The sequence below is a fragment of the Barbus barbus genome, assembly GCF_936440315.1.
Source record: "Barbus barbus genome assembly, chromosome: 42".
Taxonomy (NCBI): Eukaryota; Metazoa; Chordata; class Actinopteri; order Cypriniformes; family Cyprinidae; genus Barbus; species Barbus barbus.
In genome coordinates this window covers 7,433,658-7,454,622 of record NC_136720.1, presented here as the reverse complement: position 1 = coordinate 7,454,622, position 20,965 = coordinate 7,433,658, and the positions used below count along the sequence as shown (strand labels likewise).

Sequence of the window (20,965 nt, the reverse complement as noted above, 5' to 3'; positions counted from 1 at the left end):
CAAAACTGTGGAGATGATAGTGGACTTCAGGAGAAACCCCCCTGCTCTCCCCCCACTCACCATCATGAACAGCACTGTGACTTCAGTAGAGTCATTCAGATTCCTGGGCACCACCATCTCCCAGGACCTGAAGTGGGACAATCACATTGACTCTATTGCGAAAAAGGCCCAGCAGAGGCTGTATTTCCTCCGCCAGCTAAGGAAGTTCAACCTGCCTCAGGAGCTGCTGAAACAGTTCTACTCTGCAATCATCGAGTCTGTCCTATGTTCTTCTATAACTGTTTGGTTTGGTTCAGCTACCAAAACAGACATCAGAAGACTACAACGGACAGTTAGGACTGCTGAGAGGATTATCGGTGCCCCTCTGCCCAGCCTCCAAGAACTTTACACCTCCAGAGTGAGGAAAAGGGCTAAGAAAGTCACTCTGGACCCCTCACACCCAGCTCACTCTCTCTTTGTACTGTTGCCCTCTGGCCGGCGCTACAGATCACTGAGCACCAGAACAGCCAGACACAAGAACAGTTTTTTCCCCCAGGCCGTATCCCACCTGAACAACACATAACACACCCCGGTACTGTACATCTGTTAATAACCCATCAAACCTTCATCTGTACATAGGACACATGCACATTCACAGTTCTGTCTATGGTCATGTCTCTTTTCTGTATATTTTTATTTTTATTACTATTGTTATCCTTAATTATTGTATATTCTCTTCATTAGTGTTCTTTATCACCTTAATTATATGTTGTCTGCACTATGTTTGTACTTTCTGTACTGGAAGCTCATAACACCAAGACAAATTCCTTGTGTGTGCAAACACACTTGGCAATAAAGCTCTTTCTGATTCTGATTCTGATTCTGATGGTGAATAGTCTTCAACTTGCCCTTCTGTATTTCACTGGGGAAGGAAAAACATGGGTTTGCGACAACACAAGGGTGAAGTAAACAATTGCAGATTTTTTTTTTTTTGTGAACTTTTCTTCTAAGCTGTTATGACTGACAAAGAAAAAAAAAAAGACTTGTCGATTTCAAAGAGTGAACTAGGGAAGCAGTGGTTTTAAAGGTTCAGAAGATAAGCTCATGATCCTGGATGTTCGTATTCTGCATTGGTGGGTTATTTCTGATCCAGCTTCGCCTGGAAGAGCAGAAGCGATTGAGAGAGGAAAAGCGGGCTGCTTAGACTAATGGAAAGGCATCAGCAGCCACAGAGAGAGAGTAAAAGCCCTCTCCTCTCCATGAATAACACAAAGCTGAGCTCTTATTATGTGCTCTGGTTATCATGGGTCGTCATCACAGCTCCAAATCCTTTCAGCAGGCTTGTTGTTTGCATCAAGCAGATCTTTCCACAAGTTCTTATCCAAGGGCTGGTCTTCATCTTTTCAGATTTACAGTTATTTATCACACATATTTTGAAAAAAAGTCACCACCTTCTTCTGTTGATCTCGATCACCTTTTTTTGCCTTTTATTCTTTTTCACTCAGTGGAGAAATCAGTCCCTTTGATTGTATTGTCAAAGGGAGATTAGTAATCTTCTAAAGGTGAGTGATGGACGTTTTGGAGAGTATAACATAGTCCAAAAAAAGCTTCAGCTGGGAAGCTTCAGTCGCTTTACCAGATCAAAGATGGATTGAGTAAAAAAGGATGCTACAAAGCTTCAACTTGTTCCCCAGCCAAAGCTTTAAACGAATCCCTGGTAAAAAGGATGCTTTCTAAAGAGCACCGAGCAGGAAATTTGGCACCTGCTTATATCATCAGAGCTCTTCCTGTCACAGCATGTTATAGAGGTGCAAGTCAAACCCTTCCTAGTTCTTCTTTTCAAGATTATAGAATCTCTTCAGCTCGATTCAAAGCTGGTTAATGATATTGCTGTGGAAACCGGATTGTTTACAGCTCCCAGGGTCCAGTGCGTAAGAGCACCTGCACTTCATTAAAGCACGGGTGCTTTAATAATGCAGATGTAATTACAGAGGTCTCTGGGCAGGCTTAATGCATGCTTAAGACTGACCCACTCTTCCTGACTCGGAGGTAATTGCATTGCATCCATGTGTTGCCAGAACATGACATACAAGGAGCGAGAGAAAGAGGCATTTAACTTGTTTAGCTCTTTCTATCCAATGGATTTCTTATCAGATGTTGTCTCCAGGGCAATCGCAGAGTTAAAGCAATGAAGAAACAACAAAATTAAACTGGAGATCTCTTTACCCCCTTGTATCCAATTGGAGTGTTGTTGGAGTCAGCTCTGCCTGTTAGCATACACTAGGAAGGAGTCATGTCCAAAAGCGGTGTTGCTGGGTTTCTTTTTCTGCAGTGTCTTGTAGGGGAGCTCTGCAAACACCATTTGATTCAACCAAGTACTACTCCTTGTGTATATTAAGCAACATGTAAAAGGGATATATAACAAAGTCCTCATGTTCCACAAGGAAAACCATACAAAGCATACAGTCTGCTGAATCATCAAGAAACTTGTGAAAATACAATCTTCGCCCTAATGTGAACTACCTGTCCTTTACTGACATGACGTGGCATGATGTTTCCTGTCCAATGAGCATCTGTTTTCTAAAGCTTTAGAACAGCATTAGATGATGAACAGATTCTTTATTGGTAATTTTCCATTTCACTTGTTGAACCTTCCAAAGAAATGTCTCTTGGACATAACAGTGTCATCAGTTTATGTGCATTGTATATAGGTTGTTTGCAAACGCGTGATTCTGATGACGTGCGGAATGCAGCTGGAGGGCAGGAAGTAGTTTTTTCTCCATAGCAATCAGTAGCAGAAACTCAAGATGCCTGTGTTTGCATTGTTTATGAATGCTCAGATCGATCAAACGGAGAAAACACAAGGAGATTTTATCGTGTACGAAAATGTGTTGTTCATAAGGGGAGAAAAGTCAAGAAATTGACTGAAAAACGCAGGAAAAAGTGGCTTGTAAATCTGCGGTCGGGAGGAGCCGATCGGATACTGCTTGTGTGTGCAAATTGTTAATATAAGTTATAATAAATATTACTAGTCAAGTCACCTTTATTTATATAGCGCTTTTAACAATACAGATTGTGTCAAAGCACTTAACAGTATCAAATTGGAGGATAGAGTGTCAGTAATGTATAATAATAAGATTAAACACTCAATTGTCAGTTAAGGCATTTCATTATTGAGATGTCATTGTCTAAATCAGTTTAGTTTAAATAGTATCTGCTAAATCAAATTGACGATAATCACTAGAAATTAAGTACTATATTAATAAAGACATGTATAAATAGATACAAGGTGACCCAGTCTGAATTCACTCAGTGCTAAACGCCACACGTAGACACGATGTAAATAAGATTATTTGCAGTTCAGAGAGCTTCACTAATTAGGAACCGTGAGATTGCGATAAACGGCATTAGTGATTACATGGAAGCGCTATTTGCTCGTTTTCTAGGTTATAATCAAATCAGAATTTAAATAAGTTGTTTTACGTGCTGCTCACAGGACTCACGGACAAAAATTGCTCCTGTTTATAACATAAGGATCACGTAACATTGTGTTTTTCTGTTTATACCTTTCTATTGTTATAGCACCTAAACCAGTACAGAACGGACTTCTACGGAGATCTCATCTGTTCAATTTTTTCCAGTCACTCCTGACACTTTGCTGCATACAGGGTTTGTGTACGTTGGTCCTAGCAGCACGTAAAGCAAAACTTATTCAAATTCTGAATTGTTTACAGCCTAGACAGCGAGTAAATAGCGCTTCTATATAATCACTAAAAAGCTGTCACTCACTTCAATTTATTGCAATCTCACAATGTTCCGTTATAATGAATGAAGCTCTCTGAACTGCAAATAATATCTTATTTACATCGTGTCTACGTGTGACGTTTAGCATTGAGTCACTTCTGACCGTCTCACGCTGAATGCTTGAGGTGGCAGCCTTGTATTATCTATTTATATCTGTATTAATATCTTAATATTATATCTTATATTAACAATTTGCACACACAAGCATTATCCGATCGGCTCCTCCCGACCGCAGACGCAGGTTTACAAGCCACATTTTCCTGCGTTTTTCAGTAAATTTCTTGACTTTTCTCCCCTTATGAACAACACAATTTCGTACACGATAAAATCTCCTTATGTTTTCTCCATTTGAGCATTCATAAACAACGCAAAACATAGGCATCTTGAGTTTCTGCTACTGATTCCTATGGAGAAAAAATTACTTCCTGCCCTCCAGCTGCATTTCGCGCCACAGCAATGATGTCATGTGCAAACAAACCTATTGGTCAAGAAACTAAATTAAACCGATAGTGCCGGGTTTGGTTCAGCATCCCAATGGAGTGTTGTTTCTGAGTCAGTTTTGACCGTTAACATGCACTTAGCACTTGGTAGGTATGCTGGAGTTGGAGCCAAGACTTTACCCACGAGATGCTCTTGTAATATGTTCTCAGATATGACCTGATTGTGACTGCATCTCGAATCATGGCTCTCACCCCTTTCCCCACTGCCTGGCCACTTTGCCCTAACTCTCAGGGACTCCTGCAGAGATAGATTAGCCCAGCAAGGAGCGTTAATGTTCACTGAGCCACAAGCATTCTCCAGGGTCAGTGCTCCAGCTGAAGATTAGGTGTAGACCTGTGAAAGTAGGCCAAGCACGGACTCGGCTGCTGACACCCCATCTGTTTCAGTGCCGCCTCATTGTGCTGCCCCTTTAAAGTCCTGTTTCGAGGTCACGAAAAGAAAGGTGGCTGGTTTTAATGGTTGGGATCCAGCTATTCATGTATTCATCTAAGGCACCTCTGGAGCGCCGAGGCTACACATCTGAGCCTGAAGGACAGCTGAAATTGTTTATCGGTTAATGACTTCTCTCCCCTTGCGGGTGTTTGCCGCCTCAGCTGCTCCCAGGCTACATTAAAGCATCCTGCCTCTCTGAAGTCTCATCAAAGTTGGAGCCACTCGCATAGTGCAGAATATCTGTCTGTCCACCTTTTGTAAGTTGAAGACTGATTGCGAAAATCATTCTGTTTGTTCAGTCCAGGGTATTTGCACTTGTTGGGGTTGCCAAGACACAGAGGACCAAGATATTTGGCGAGCAATTAGGTGATTGTCCAAGGTGTATAATTAACTCTCCTACAATCATTACCTCTTGACAAATTTTGGATTCCTCAAAGAGCCACTTAGAGGTTGATCCAGTGAAAATTGATTGGAGTAAAAAACCTTCGAGATAATACTGATATCAATGCAATTTGATGCAAAGGAAAAGGCTAGCTAGCCATTTGAATGTAGTATCTATACAATTACGGATTTCTTTTGTCACTAAATGTACCCACGCTTCAAGAGTTCGTATGAAGGTGTCCCCATTTGGTATGAAATAACTCAGACCGCTTGATAAGGTGTCACCATTATTGTCACTCACACTGTCATCCCTCCATTTGTCCAATGAAGTTATCCATTTTCATGGTCATTATGACAGTCATTTTAATGTTAAATGTCATCTAAAATTTAGGAGCAGCTTCTGTCTAGTCATGCATTCCAGTAAATGAGTTAGAGAGAATACAAATATAGACAGTGAAGGTTGAAAGCAAAAGTGCAAGACTATCCTAAAACTTGGTGTGTGTTTTTTGTTCATTTTTTGGCTATGGTCTGTCCTACGCACACATTTATATGACCTTCCGAGTTATGAACTTGCTCTGTCATATGCTACATCTTTTCCTCACACGGTTTGGTTTAGGGAGGTGAGTTCACAGCAGGTATCGTTGGACCTGTTTACTGCTGAATGTCCCTCTTGCGTACAGCGCATACATGCACACTCCGTCTGTTATTTTCTTTGTACGCATACCTCCTTCACATCAGGAGTTGTATTGCTGTGAATGATGGGTCTTCAGCTTCTGTTGATTATATCCATGCCTGACAATCTCAGTTTAGCAAACCATCCAATTTATCATCCCTGACCCACTGCTTGTTTTACGCTGGCTCTCAACAGCTGAACTTGTGCCCCGTTTCTATAGGCAGTATAGCTAGGCTAAGTTTCCTCCAGTGGGAGCGCAGAGGGAATCCCACTGAGGCTTGGAGTGATAGAGGTGGGTGGGGGTCTCTTAAGTAGCTGTCTGGTCAAGAAGGGTCTTTTAACGTAGGCTGAAATGAATGTGGTAATTAAGCTGCACTGTGGGCCACAGGACCTTGATGAATATTATCACTTAATTATAGGATCACTATTCCCAGCACGCAGTTGAGCTCTGCTAGCACACAATTTCTTTCCCAGTGCGGATGGGCGGTGGTGCATGTATTTTTGCATACATATGCATATGTATGGGGTGTGTTCACTATGTGTGCCAGTTCCAAGATCTTGTCTGTCCATTACTTTTACCAACTGATTGTTGCAGTAGAAATAACAACTTTACACCAGAGAACTTTAACCCATTAGACAAAAATAACATTGCAGTTACAATGGTATAATTTTTTAATTAATAAGTAACATTTTTAAGACAATGAGTAACACTGCTGCATTATAAAGATTTATAAAGAGTAACTGTCCTGAACATCTAATAAGTATTACTCATTACTAGTTTACGGAATGTTACTGTGCATGATTTATTCCAGTGATGTGCTTTAAAAGTCACAAGTTTATGACAGTACTGTTCATTGTGAGTTTGAGGTTATGGCAATGTTACTTATTACACATTTATGACATTGGTGTTAACTTAAAGGGATAGTTCACCCAAAAATGAAAATTCTGTCATCATTTACTCACCCTCAAGTAGTTCCAAACCTCTATGAATGTGTTTGTTTTGCTGAACACTAGGGCTGGGTATCGAGTTCGATACTTTTTAGGCACCGACCGAATTGCCTCGATACCACAGAGTATCAAAAAACGTCTTGTCGTTCGGTACCAAATTTCGATACCGAAGGGGTTAATCTCATCACCGTCAGTGAGCCAATAATCCTGCAGCACTAGGTGTGTTTGACTAGAAGCGACGCGGCGCTGATTGATCAGTGTTTGACCTCCGCAAGAGTGTTTCGAAAGCGCACGGAGCAGTCCGCTCTTTATATCGCGCGGTTTGTTTACTAACGTTACACACAGACCTCAAGCGCGCGTGACGCTCGCGGTGATTTCAGCGTCTGCCGTCTCACTAAATGAGGACATAAACACATGAACAACATCTCCAGACCTGCTCTGAGACTCACTTCATGAGCATTTTACCGTTTGATTCGACGAAAACTAGCGTCATATCATATACACACAGAACTGTAAAGGTATTCCAGGCAACCCGTCAAAATAAAAGTTCGGTTTAACTCGGAAGACACTGCGGCAGAAATATATTAATATTGTTCAGCAGACAGTACATACGGCTACTACTAGGCTACTATTAAAATTATTAAAACTTTTTTTTTTTTTTTTTTAGTAAAGATCACACAACAGTTATTCCATGTTTTAATTTTAATAGTAACCCCCCTTTGTTTGCCAAAATAAATAAACTTTGATTTTCAATAATTTAAAGATAAATTAAATTAAGGGACATACTACACCACAATTTAATAACAATAACACATGTGGTGAAATAAAATAAAACACCCACTTATGAAAGTGGATGAAGATTTTAAATTTCTTGAAGTCTTTAACAACCTAGAAATGATGATTCTGTCTGAGCTATGTGTTTTAAAATGAACACGCACTAATATAAACGTAGCCTAACAGATGGTTAAACTGAAAACTATTTGAACTTTATTAAAATTATTTATTTATTTATTGTGTTGGATATATTTTGTTCCTTTGTGCAGTGGCTCAGGAGATGAGGCTTTGAGTCTGTATAAATATCAACAAGCTAAAAAAAAAAATAGTTTTTTAAGATAATGTAATCTTATTAATGGTATCAAAAAAAGGATCGTTCAGGAACCGGTATCGAACTCAAGGTATCGGTATCGATATCGAAAATTTTTGAACGATACCCAGCCCTACTGAACACAAAGGAAGATATTCTGAAGAATGTGGGAAACAGAGCAGTTCTGGGGCACCATTGACTTCCATAGTAGGAAAAAAATACTATGGAAGTCAATGGTGCCCCAGAACTATCCCTTTAAATAGCGTAAAATTAAATAACCATTATTGTAAGCTCAAACTCATATTACCGTTATCATAACTCTAAACAACTCCTGTTGTAAGCCTGTAACCAGTAACAATGGAATTAACTAAAAACCGAAACCTGTCAAGCAAATATTGTCACAAAATCAGACTCAGGCCCTGTTTACACTTGTGCATTTTCTTTTTAAAATGGCGTTTTAAAATTAAAACGATCCTCATCTACACTGAGTTTTCACTGCGTTTCATCTCCCTCCACACTACACAACTGAAAACGAATATCACTTGACCATTCATGCAGGTACAACAATGAGCATGACGTTATTGTTTACAAGGTCGTCAAGAATACGCAGAGCGAATGTGGGCAGCCAGGCCATCATTTTCAATATTCTCAGTTTTGGTCCATTCACACTGAAACACAACCCCAGAGTTTTCAAACTAAAACAGGGTCTGCGTAAACGAAAATGCACTAGTGTACACATAGCCTCTGATTTAATTATGTTGTAAAATAATGATTATTTGTTTATTTGTTTTTTAATTCACACAATTTATCAATTTTGCATTTACGTCATGTATTTCATTGGGCAAATATGTGTACCGTTTTAAGTTTCTCATCTTTCTCTCTCTTCCCTCAAGGACAACTACACCTTCGCCCAGCCTGGGATCCAGAAGAAAGTAAAGGCACTGGAGGAGCTGGTCAGCCGGATTGATGGTGCGTACCCTTGGTGAAGCACACCCTACTTAGCTCCGTACTCTCCTTTTTTCTGCCTGTGCCCTCTCTCTCTTTTTATCTCTCACTGTCTCTGACTAACCCATACCCCCAGCCCCCTTCAGCTGCAGTGTCAGCCCCAATCAGTGCACCAGTGGTTTGGCCTTTAGTGGAAAGCGCTCGCTGCTCTGGCCAGGAAAGCAAAAGGCACTGGAGCAAAAGCCTCTCTCATTACTTTCTATTAGGTGACCGTAATCAGAATTCAATGCCCATTTCTCGGAGACAGGGAGCCCTCTCCTCTTCTCCCGCACGAGGCCTCTATCTCCTCAGCCTGCATTAGACCCAATGATTGCTTTAATTTCTGAGAGAAAGACTGCAGTCAGAGCATATTGTTGATGTTTTTACCCCACTCACTTTGTGTCTATGTGGCAAATAGAGAGAGACTGTGTGTTTCATTCTCATCAGTTTTTCCGCTATATATAGAGCTGCTTGTACTTTCCTCTGCTTCTGTTTTGATTGCCTGCTAGATTCTATACTTTTTTCCCAGCGGAAGCTTTATTGTCTCTTCCAGTTGGATTATTCAGTTATTTACGGGACCTGTCAGGTTGAAAAGTATCTGATCACAACATAATTTTTGCTTTTCCACTAAATAAATTCCTCCCTTTACTAAGCACAGAGACAACTACCTTTAGGCTGATGTACTCTACCCACATCTGTCTCCACCGAAAAACAAGATGTACCACCCTGAAACCTGCTAAAACTAGATGTTCCTCTAGTTTGCATCAGTTTAGTGGTTTTGAATCGAGTAATTTGATGTGTTTCATGGAGACAAGCACATTAACATTGGTTTAATTAGCCTGATGAGCGAGCATTATCAGTTGAAGTCTTTGTGCTCAGACTTGTTCTTGAGTAACCTTCACATTGTCAGGCTCCAGAGCTTTTCGCCTGTCACATTTATTGTGTTTAGCCACTCTTGATTACAGATAATGTCTTCTATTAGACATTCAAATGGGGTTTGGAAGTGCTTTGCAAAGAAACCAATGAAAGGGAACAATTGATATTTGAGATTCATGCATGAGACGCTTGGCTTTGTTTTTTTTTTTTCTCTTTATTATTCTTCACCAGTTTTCAGCTAAACAATAACTTATGCTTTGTGAGTAATTATGAAGGATACAGTTAGTTATCCTTCTGGATATCTGTGTACTGTTATTGTGTCTTGCGTAGGTAGTTACTGTTTTAATGTTATTATTGGAGTCATGGCCTACCAATTAGTGCATATTCTCCAGGTATGTAATATCACACAATTTAATAATCTGTTCATCAGTTCTTAGTATGAAGTAATGAAAGAATTAGTGATGAAGAAATGTAGTTCTTATTTTCCACTAGATATTCGATTTGTGGCACGTTCTGCAGCAGCTGACCACTAAATAACTCTCACAGCAACACGTCAAAATTCTATCGAACCCATTATAGTCAGTGATGCTGTCTACACTGGATGTGCCACGGTGCAACGTAACACAACAAATCCCAGACAGTAAACTTTTGCCTCGTCCTATTTATGATGTACCAACTAGGGATGCACGATATTGGATTTTTGCCGATATTTTTCAACTCATTTTGGCCGATACTGATACCGATATATTTCCTTTTGTTTGGAAACAACACCAAGTCTCTCCTGTGCAGAAATTATAAGCAAAATGTTTTTAATTTTGGATCGTTTTTAACAAGAACTTATTTGTTAGAATTAAATAAACAATAATGAAGGTTTTTTTTTTATTACTTTGGAGATAAATATAATATAAATATTAATAAGTCAAGTCAAGTCACCTTTACTTATATAGCGCTTTTTACAATGCAAATTGTGTCAAAGCACTGCACAATATCAAAAAAAAAAAAAAAAGGAAAAATAAATTGTCAATAAGGTCGGCGATATCGCTGGAAATGAAGCGTCCCCAACTAAGCAAGCCAGAGGCGACAGCGGCAGGGAACCAAAACTCCATCGGTGACAGAATAGAGAAAAAAACCTTGGGAGAAACCAGGCTCAGTCGGGGGGCCAATTCTCCTCTGGCCAAACAAACCAGCAGTTCAGTTCCAAACTGCAGCAAGGCAGGTTGGATGGGCTCAGCTGGTTCCAGTGGTCTTTTCCGATGGCTGTCTGTATATAATAAACTATATATCAATCACTGCATTTTTTCCCCCTAGAAAGATGCTGTTAACCATAACATTTTGTTTTAAGATTTAACATTTGTAGATGGTCTAAAGAGTTGTAAAAATTCTGAATTTTTTTTAGAGCTTATGATTTGTTTAAAAAATAAAATAATAAATAAATCAGTATGTATAAAATTAATTTACAAGTGTCATGTTTGTGATATTTTTTTTTTCATGTAAGCTATAGCTTCTGAACTTTAAAACAAAACATACTCATTATTTTATGACATCAATTACTGCTTTATTTAATCCAAAACACAGTCTAAATGTTATTTGTGTTGGCTATTTTACTTTTAAATTAATAAGAAATAGGCCAACAGCGTGCCCTACAGATTAAAACTCCTTACAGAATGGGCATTAGGACCCAGGGGAGGCTGCCGGTGCACGTGCTATTACTGTTAACTCTTTGTCTGCCATACACCGAATGCGTCATTCTATACATGCTTTCACAGATTAAATGCAGCGATCCAAAAGAGCGAGTCTATTCATCATTCAGACATAACTTTGCTTCAAGAATGAGCCACACTGCTGACATGATCTAATTGCTAGCACACCCTGAGCACATGTGAGTTAACGTATTCCTCTTATCAGCGAGACATATCGGCATCATTTTTCATATCGGGCCGATGCCGATATTTACATTTAACGTCATTATCGGCCGATTCCGATATCAGTCCGATAATATCGTGCATCCCTAGTACCAACACATAGTTCAAATGAATTTAAATAATTTAAATTTTTCCTTAAAATAACTTTTCAAGATCTGAAATAAATTATCAATTGTCACTTTCGTTATTGTTGTGAAAGTCAAATGAAACCATTTCAATGTTATAGAAAACATGCTCGTTACGCTTGTCATGTATCACTGTCGTGGATGGTTAGGACAAAAACTCTGATTAAGTGTTTTTTTAGGACACGTGAGAGGCACGTATTGGTTGATACTGGTCTGGCTTTGTTTTAAACTTTTTTCTTTGGCGGCGCAAAAATAAATAACGTAACTGGTAGTATTGTCTAAAATGTAAGTTAATGAATATGACTTCTTGTTTATTGAACTCTTGGATAAAAACAATATCCCATTCCCAATCATTCTGCTGATCTGAATATCAGCACTCTTTCTCATATGATTTTCATATGACATTTTGTTTCTTGCCCGAACAGCTGCTCAAACAGAAATGAGCTTCTTGCAAGTGAAGGTTAGATGCCAAACACCTCTTTCACATTTCCCATTACTCCTTCATTTTAGTTAATCTACTCTGATCAAACCTAATTTGATTGAGTCAATTGGGTGGGGATTTCTTGTCCACATCAGATAATCACTTCTCTTGATTTAGTCCTATGGGTCAGTGTGCTGTGTTCACAGCATAAATCATTTGGTTCGACTTGGTAGGACAAGACGCACATAGCAATAGTATGTTTTAAGACTTGCCACCTGGGCCAACAGGGACAACATGCCAAGAAAACAGGGTCACAACAGAAAGGCTATTGGTTGCTCTGCAGTCAGCTAAGTGAAAGTTACGCTGTTCTTACGAAATCACTTAAAGCCTTAAGATTTCAACAAGGCCTTAAGATTTCATTTGGAAGTTAATGCAGCAAGGTCAAAGTGCGCATACCGTTGCATCTTTGATGTATGACAGCTCTCTTCCCTGTATATCTTAAGCTTGTCCTCTGAACTGCCCTCACTCTGTTTGGGTTGCACTTTCCATATATAAAAGATGTGCCAGAGAGGGAGTGTGTAATTGCTGGTCACCAGAGAATTGGGTTTCTGCCATACTCATCTTCATCAGGCTGCCTGGATTACTGTCGCATTATTTCCAAATTTCCTCCTTGTAAGGACGGCACATGTCGACCTTAATCAGGCTGCTCTTAGATCTGGCACTGTCGTGGTGTTTTACATCATATTCTCCCCGTAATAAAGTTGAGGATGTAAATCAATCAGGCAAACCCTTTTGCACTCTTTTCTTCGCCAGCACGCTGAGGCTCGTTGCATGCTTGGTCACTCTCCTGTCCCGAGGTTACAGTACCTCTTCCAGCACTAATGAGGCTGGGGGTTTAGAACATGCGGCTGCTGGGAAGGTCTGAGCACAGAGCTGCAGTGTAGTGATCAGGGTACGTGGCGCCGCAGACGCTTGACGCTCCGACACCTTTGTTCACGGGACATGTTCGTTCTGCCTCCGTCACCATATGGCTCCTCTAAGTCAGGATACAGCTAGGGCATGTTTGTCAGGGCCCACAGCGGCCCACCGACATGACAGGCATTCCGTGCAGGAAGCTGCCCCCAAACATCAACGAGAGAGGCCGAAGGTCGTCTGACCTCGCAGCTGTGAGCTGTCGTCCCATCTCGCTTACATCAGCACAGTGTGTCCATGCACACCCAGATGTTCAGATACAGATGCACCTCTCAGGTCACGCTTACACAACACCTGCTTTTTTGTTATGGAAGCAGCGCCTTTGAGAGCCACTGGCGGGAATAATGCCAATAATGAATGCACAGAGGAAAATAGAAAGAATTGCATCACATACCTGTTTCGAGTTTGGAAATTCATCAAAAAGTCATGTGCCTCATCTAACTGAATAGTTCGTTTAGATAAAATGTTGAAAATAAAGTGGCTTGCCTAGTGGCTATGAAATGGTGTTCATTTCGTTAATGAAAACTGACGGAGAAATGTCCGTTGACGAGCTTTTTCCTCATGACGAGATGACATTAAGTTCAATGAACGATAACTGAGACTATATCAACATGCAAAATTGTTGATGATAAAAGATGAGACTAAAATATATTAAAAAAAATAAAACATTTACCAAAATCGTCAAAAAAAAAAGAGACAAACTATTATTGTCAACTGCTGTACACGCCCCTACTACGCAAGCTTGACGTTGCCAGATATCAGGAGTTAAAATCCTTAAATCAGAGCTTCTCTGTTAAAAAGATACATTTTCTGCCTGGTGATTTGGTTAATCTTTGCAATCTGGCAGCCATACGCATGCGTTCGCTCATCATTGCAGAAGCGCCAAAGATGATCTGAAACACGACGGAGTTTAGCGATCTCCATGTGAGATGTTCGGCTTAAATCAGTGTGTCATTCAGCCAGTCTGTGTTCTGCCATGAGATCTCAACTATATTGTTTGCGATTGTAATTGCTGAATAAATACTTACTCTTACTCAACCGCTGTCGTTTTAATAGAGAAACATTATTGTTATTACTATTAGGAATTTCACTGTTATAATATTTTATTGTTTGTTTGCTTGTTTTACCAGTTGTCATAATGTAGACCGAGAGAGTGCATAAGTCTTTGAAATTAATTTATATAATAAATATCCTATAATAAATCGGTACACTATGAGGTAAAATAAACCATGTGTATGAGTCGACATTGTTTTGATTTGTGCTTATTGGTGAAAGTGCAATACCTGAAATGCAAAAATGAATTTCTCAAATGATAACAATCATTACAATTATAATTTTGAGGATTTTTATCAGTTTAAACATTATACAGCATGATGAAAGTTTTCAGAGTTTTCATGGACTAAAACAAGACTAAAATGCTCAGATATTTAGTCGATTAAAAACTAGAATACACAAAAACAGGACAAGGTTGACTAAATATAATTAAATAACTAAAAAGTACATTTGACACAGGACTAAGACTAATTTAAAAGACAAGGCTTAAGCCTAGTCCTAGACTAAAATGTAAATCTTAGCTGTTTCAAATGAAATAAACTTGCACTGACTGATCTTAAAATATATCAGTGACTTTCTTTTGTCTCAAGATGCGCCCCAGTAATTATTTTTTTTTAAGCATGTTTATAAAAATTACTTAAATGTCCTAATTGAACTATGGCCTAATCCTGGCTTAGTCTAAGCCCTGTCTGTGAAACCGGGCCTAAGACTACAGGTCCTTGCAAATTCTTGTCTGAAATTTTCGGACTTTAAAAAATAAATACGGCCTCACGTTGTGTCAATCATGTTTACACATTGACTTCCGAAACTTTCATCAATCATAAAAAATTTTTTGGATTGGGTTTAATTTTCAGAATTTTTCACACCTGTGGTAAGCATTTTGAGAGGTGATTGTGCGCGATGAATTTTTAGGATGACGAATACAAAAAACGCGTACGGAAATTTTGGACTCAGTGTGCAAGGACTAAATTAAAAGGCTGACAAAATCAACAATACTGTGAAAGAAACTATTTAAATTCCCTTGAAAGAGTTGCTTTATTTGTGAGTTTTGTTTGCGATATTCACTTTGCCACTCATTTTTGCCAAAGACAACCCATATATCCAGTAGTTTCAATTTTTAGTTTTACATTTTTTTTTTTTAGTTGAAGCACCCTTACTTTTAAAGTATTAATATGTGCCTTTAAGATAGTAATATTTAGGGGTAAACGAGGTACCCCAGTGACAGAGTTGTACCTTTTTTTTTCTGGAAAATTACAACGTTCAGATTTTGTTTGCAATTGAATGTATTTTTCAGGTAAATTAGATTTGCTGCAACACTCTCACACACACACACTGCTTGCTTTAAATTTGTTCAACTTGTTTGTACATTCTGTTTGGTATGTGCTTTGCTAATTAGGACTAGAACTAATTATTTTTGGCAAATGAGCACTTATTCTGACGTTGTAATCAAATTGATTTAGAAGACTAAAACCTTAAAAAAACAAATAAATTAGCTCATGAAAATGTTTTGTTAATATTCTAAAATAATAATAATATATTTCTGCTTTTGTATATTTGAAGTATTGGTTTGGAAAGAAAACAGAATGCAATACTGGGCTGTAAAATAAAAGCAAACTATTTTTTAGCTGTATTTTTTTCCCTCTATGAATAAAGTTAGGGCTAGAAATAAGCCCTATTTGTTCCTGAAAAACCCAAAGCCACAATGCCAGCTTGTTGTGGGTAGTTTTCAGGGCATTTCTAGGTTGTTACCTACTGACCCATGACAAAAATCCCCATCGCCAATCTGTGACATGTATTTGGATCCTGCGGGTTCAACCATGAAAGTTAATACGCATATGCAATGGAAACAGTATTGCTCTACTTAGCAAAACATTGATAAATCGCATCTGGATGACTTTCCAGCTTCATTGTTTATGAATCACCATTTCATGTGCTAGCGTTATATATGGTGTAAGGCATGGGAAAATGAAGTTGCTTTGCTTACAGACTGTGAAAAGTGCAAGTGACTTTGTGAAAGTGCTGTAGAGTTTGACTGAAATAACACATAATGGCTAATGACACTGGTATGTGCACATATATAATTTTAAATGTCAGTGCTATAGATGGACCTTTGGTTTTATTGCAAAGAAACCATTTCTTTCCACTGAGAACAACACTGCAGACTGAAAACCTGACATTATAACACCAGTATGCCTGACGTGAGTCTGTGAGGTCTTTTTATGTCTCATGGCTGCATGACGCGTATGCAGATGTACTTTCATGCGTAACCCCATGCATTTTGTCATGGTTGCTTTTTATCAAGCCTCTTTGCCTGTAGTGCAATGTTGAATTTTACAATGAAGACCTCTTCATGTCTCGCTGTATTTCACAGTTGGTTCACTGTCTTGCTCGTAGTCAAAAAATAAAATCTCTGTTTCTGTGAAGTCATTGTGACAGATCAAGCTTTCAAACAGCTAACATTGATTTATTTTACATTTCTGTCACCACCAGGCCCTAAGCGGCCTGCCAATTTCCTCACCACAGAGTGATCCTAGGCTTTAATTATCTTCCTGCTTTTCAAAAGAGCCGCAAGCGCTTTTTTAATAGGATTTTCACACCAAAACCACCTTCAAGATATGGCCATTTTCTCTTCCTGTTGTCATAATTACATGCTGTGGTGAAGCACCTCAGACTCATTTTGTTTTTAACTTTTAGCCACAGCTCTTACCATAGTGATAACCAAAAATGTCTAAAGGCAATTGATTCATGTATTAATTATTATATGTGCAATTTAGAAGTTATAATTTATCAAATTATTTCATTATATAGTCAGTACTTGAGGACAGATGACTATCTACTGGCAACCAACTAGCATCTAACAAAAATTTGTTATATATATATGTATGTATGTATGTATGTATGTATGTATGTATGTATGTATGTATATATGTATGCATGTATGTATATATGTATGTATATATGTATATGTGTATATATGTGTGTATATATATATATATATATATATATATATGTGTATATATATGTGTATATGTATATATATATGTGTATATATGTATGTGTATATATATGTATGTATATATATATATATATATATATATATATATATATATATATATATATATATGTATATATGTATGTGTATATATGTATATATATATATATATATGCTATTTATATATATTTATTTATATATACTATATATATATATAGTGGTGTGAAAAAGTGTTGGCCCCCTTCCTGATTTTTTTTGCATGTTTGTCACAACATAACTGTGGTTTATCACACCTTCAGTTTCTCTAGCCACACCCAGGCCTGATTACTGCCACACCTGTTCGCAATCAAGAAATCACTTAAATAGGACCTGCCTGACAAAGTGAAGTAGACCAAAAGATCCTCAAAAGCTACACATCATGTTGAGATCCAAAGAAATTCAGGAACAAATGAGAAAGAAAGTAATTGAGATCTATCAGTCTGTAAAAGGTTATAAAGCCATTTCTAAAGCTTTGGGACTCCAGCGAACCACAGTGAGAGCCATTATCCACAAATGGCGAAAACATGGAACAGTGGTGAACCTTCCCAGGAGTGGCTGTCTGACCAAAATTACCCCAAGAGCACAGCGACGACTCATCCAAGAGGTCACAAAAGACCCCACAACAACATCTAAAGAACAGCAGGCCTCACTTGCCTCAGTTAAGGTCAGTGTTCATGACTCCACCATAAGAAAGAGACTGGGCAAAAATGGCCTGCATGGCAGATTTCCAAGACGAAAACTGCTGCTGAGCAAAAAGAACATAAAGGCTCGTCTCAGTTTTGCCAGAAAACATCTTGATGATCCCCAAGACTTTTGGGAAAATACTCTGTGGACTGACGAGACAAAAGTTGAACTTTTTGGAAGGTGTGTGTCCCATTACATCTGGCGTAAAAGTAACACAGCATTTCAGAAAAAGACATCATACCAACAGTAAAATATGGTGGTGGTAGTGTGATGGTCTGGGGCTGTTTTGCTGTTTCAGGACCTGGAAGACTTGCTTTGATAAATGGAACCATGAATTCAGCTGTCTACCAAAAAATCCTGAAGGACAATGTCCGGCCATCTGTTCGTGACCTCAAGCTGAAGCTAACTTGGGTTCTGCAGCAGGACAATGATCCAAAACACACCAGCAAATCCACCTCTGAATGGCTGAAGAAAAACAAAATGAAAACTTTGGAGTGGCCTTAGTCAAAGTCCTGACCTGAATCCTATTGAGATGCTGTGGCATGACCTTAAAAAGGTGGTTCATGCTCGAAAACCCTCCAATGTGGCTCAATTACAACAATTCTGCCAAGATGAGTGGGTCAAAATTCCTCCACAGCACTGTAACAGACTCATTGCAAGTTATCGCAAACGCTTGATTGCAGTTGTTGCTGCTAAGGGTGGCCCAACCAGTTATTAGGTTTAGGGGGCAAGCACTTTTTCACACAGGGCCATGTGGGTTTGGATGTTGTTTTCCCTTCATAATAAAAAACTTCATTCAAAAACTGCATGTTGTGTTTACTTGTGTTATCTTTGATTAATATGTAAATGAGTTTGATGATCTGAAACATTAAAGTGTGACAAACATGCAAAAAATCAGGAAGGGGCCCTACACTTTTTCACACCACTGTATATTAATTTATTAATTCATTTATTTTATTTTATTTTTGCAATGGTCACCCCACAGTAATTTGGACAAGCTACCAATTATTTATTTCTTTATTTTTTACTACTTTTTCAGATTTACACTTCCCTAAGCACCACATAAATTTCACTTTACAGGACAGTCAGGTAGTATCTTGCCAGAATACGTTTCATTGTGGACTTGATTCCGATGTGCAAGAACGCTGATGTTACCCATGCATGAGTTCTGTGATCAATGACCATGCTGACATCCCGATATGCTGAAGTTTCATTGTTCTCAAGCGGCACCTTCATTTATCAGTGTCTTTAAACTGGCTTGGGAATAAGAGTGCGCTCACAATTGAAATTAATACACAGATCACGGCCAGATAAATGAGAACGGAGAATATAGGCAGGAAGTTACCTTATATGAAGAAGAGAAATTGATCGTATGGAAAGAGAAGGGCAAAGATATCTATGAATCTATTATTCTTTGAGGTCAACTTCACTTACGATACATGTCTTTCTCATGTTATGAAGATCACATCAGCAAAACATACAGGGGAAAAAAATAATTTTAGTTTAATTATACACCACAAGAAAAGTCTAGAATAAAAAGATTTTATGTTTTTGAAAGAACAAAAAAAAATAAAGGACTCACCTTAGTGCTCAAGAGCCATTACTTATAATCATCAATGGTGAAAAGAAAAGTGGAAAATAAAATAAATTAATACTTAATTTCAAGGTTTATATTTCAAATGAATTCTGAAACCGTATCAATATAAACTATTAAGCAGCTAAAACTCTTTTTCAACATTGATGACAATAATAAGAATTGAGCACTTTCCGCATGTCCATAAATGATTTCTGAAAGATCATGTCACACTGAAGACTGGAGTGATGGCTGCTAAAAATTCAGCTTTGCCACCATAAGAATATTAAAATGGAATGCAGATATTTTAAATTGTAATGATATTTCAGAATATTAATGTTTTTACAGTATTTTGATCAAATAAATGCAGCCTTAGTGAGCATTAGAGACTTCAATCAATCAATCAATCCTTAACCATTTTGACTGCTAATTATTGCAAATGTTTAGACCTCTATCATCAAATTGCTCTCTCAGGGTGTAGTATAAAATGCATCATGTTTGGACAGGTTAATATGATGCATAATTGATATATGTAAATTAGATGGTCATTTTTAGTGGTGATGTTTTGTAAATGGCTTTACGTCTTATTTGACTGTTGAATATTGAGGAATCTCTCTTCTTGTCTTTCTCTCTCTCTCGCGCTTCATGTCTCTTTAACGCACATACTCCACTCTCATTAGGAAACCATACACACTATTGTCACCATACGCCTTCAGTTCGTTCAAGGGCTTGTAGTAATTAGCAGTCGTATTAGACGATAGCCCATAAGAGTTGTTTAACGCTAAAACAATTCTGTTCGTCAGAAGCGCCCCAGAACGTGAACACGGTTTCCTCTTATCTCGTCTGTTTTGTATGAATACATTGAGGTTCATCAGCATGCAAATTGCTCAAGGTGAATTTATTTATGTAAATGAGGACACAATGTGGGCTTTTTCACACAAATCATATAAGGTTAGAAAGCACACATTAACATTTCAGGTGAAGCAGTACAGAGGCTCCTTAGAAAACGAGAAAAAAATGCTGACAACCTAAATGACACCTGATGTCGCTTTTCTTTTGGGGGGTTTCTTTACAAACGCTGCTTTTGAACATCAAATTTGCTCTTCTGATCACAACAGAAAAACCTCAACTTGAATAAAACAAAGCTATTTGATTCTGTTTCGTTGTCATTTCATTTTTTGGACATCTTAAAAAGATAGTTCACCCTCATATTGTTGAAAACAATGTGACTTTCTTTCTCCTTTGAAACACAAAAGTAAATGTCGATGAATGAAATGGTTTTGGTGACCATTGACTTCCATTGTATGGACCAAAAAAAAAAAAAGCGAGACACTTCTCAAAATATCTTCTTATGTTCCACAGAAGAAAGCAAGTTATACAGGTTTGGAATGGCATGAGGGTGCAAAAATAATGACAGATTTTTCATTAGGGTTGAACTTTCCCCTTTAATGCCTTTTGATTTCTTTTTGCAGCTTTTTTGTGCACAGTTTGTTTTTTCCACTGCCGAACATGAAAGTATCTT

The 20,965-nt window shown here is 38.2% G+C and overlaps 2 protein-coding genes across 5 annotated transcripts in view; one reads left to right on the top strand and one right to left on the bottom strand.

Moving 5' to 3' along the window:
- The window catches only part of LOC306861483 (uncharacterized protein), an 814,549-nt gene that overhangs the window by 306,675 nt on the left and 486,909 nt on the right, over nt 1-20,965 (bottom strand). The gene's annotated exons all lie outside the window — the stretch shown is intronic.
- LOC306861482 (TBC1 domain family member 22A-like) overlaps nt 1-20,965 on the top strand; it is a 156,832-nt gene that overhangs the window by 76,243 nt on the left and 59,624 nt on the right. For all 4 annotated transcript variants that reach the window (XM_079403750.1, XM_079403748.1, XM_079403749.1 and 1 more), the window contains one exon: nt 8,696-8,771. In XM_079403750.1, the coding sequence (XP_079259876.1) occupies nt 8,696-8,771 (76 nt within the window). The remainder of the gene's footprint in view (nt 1-8,695; nt 8,772-20,965) is intronic.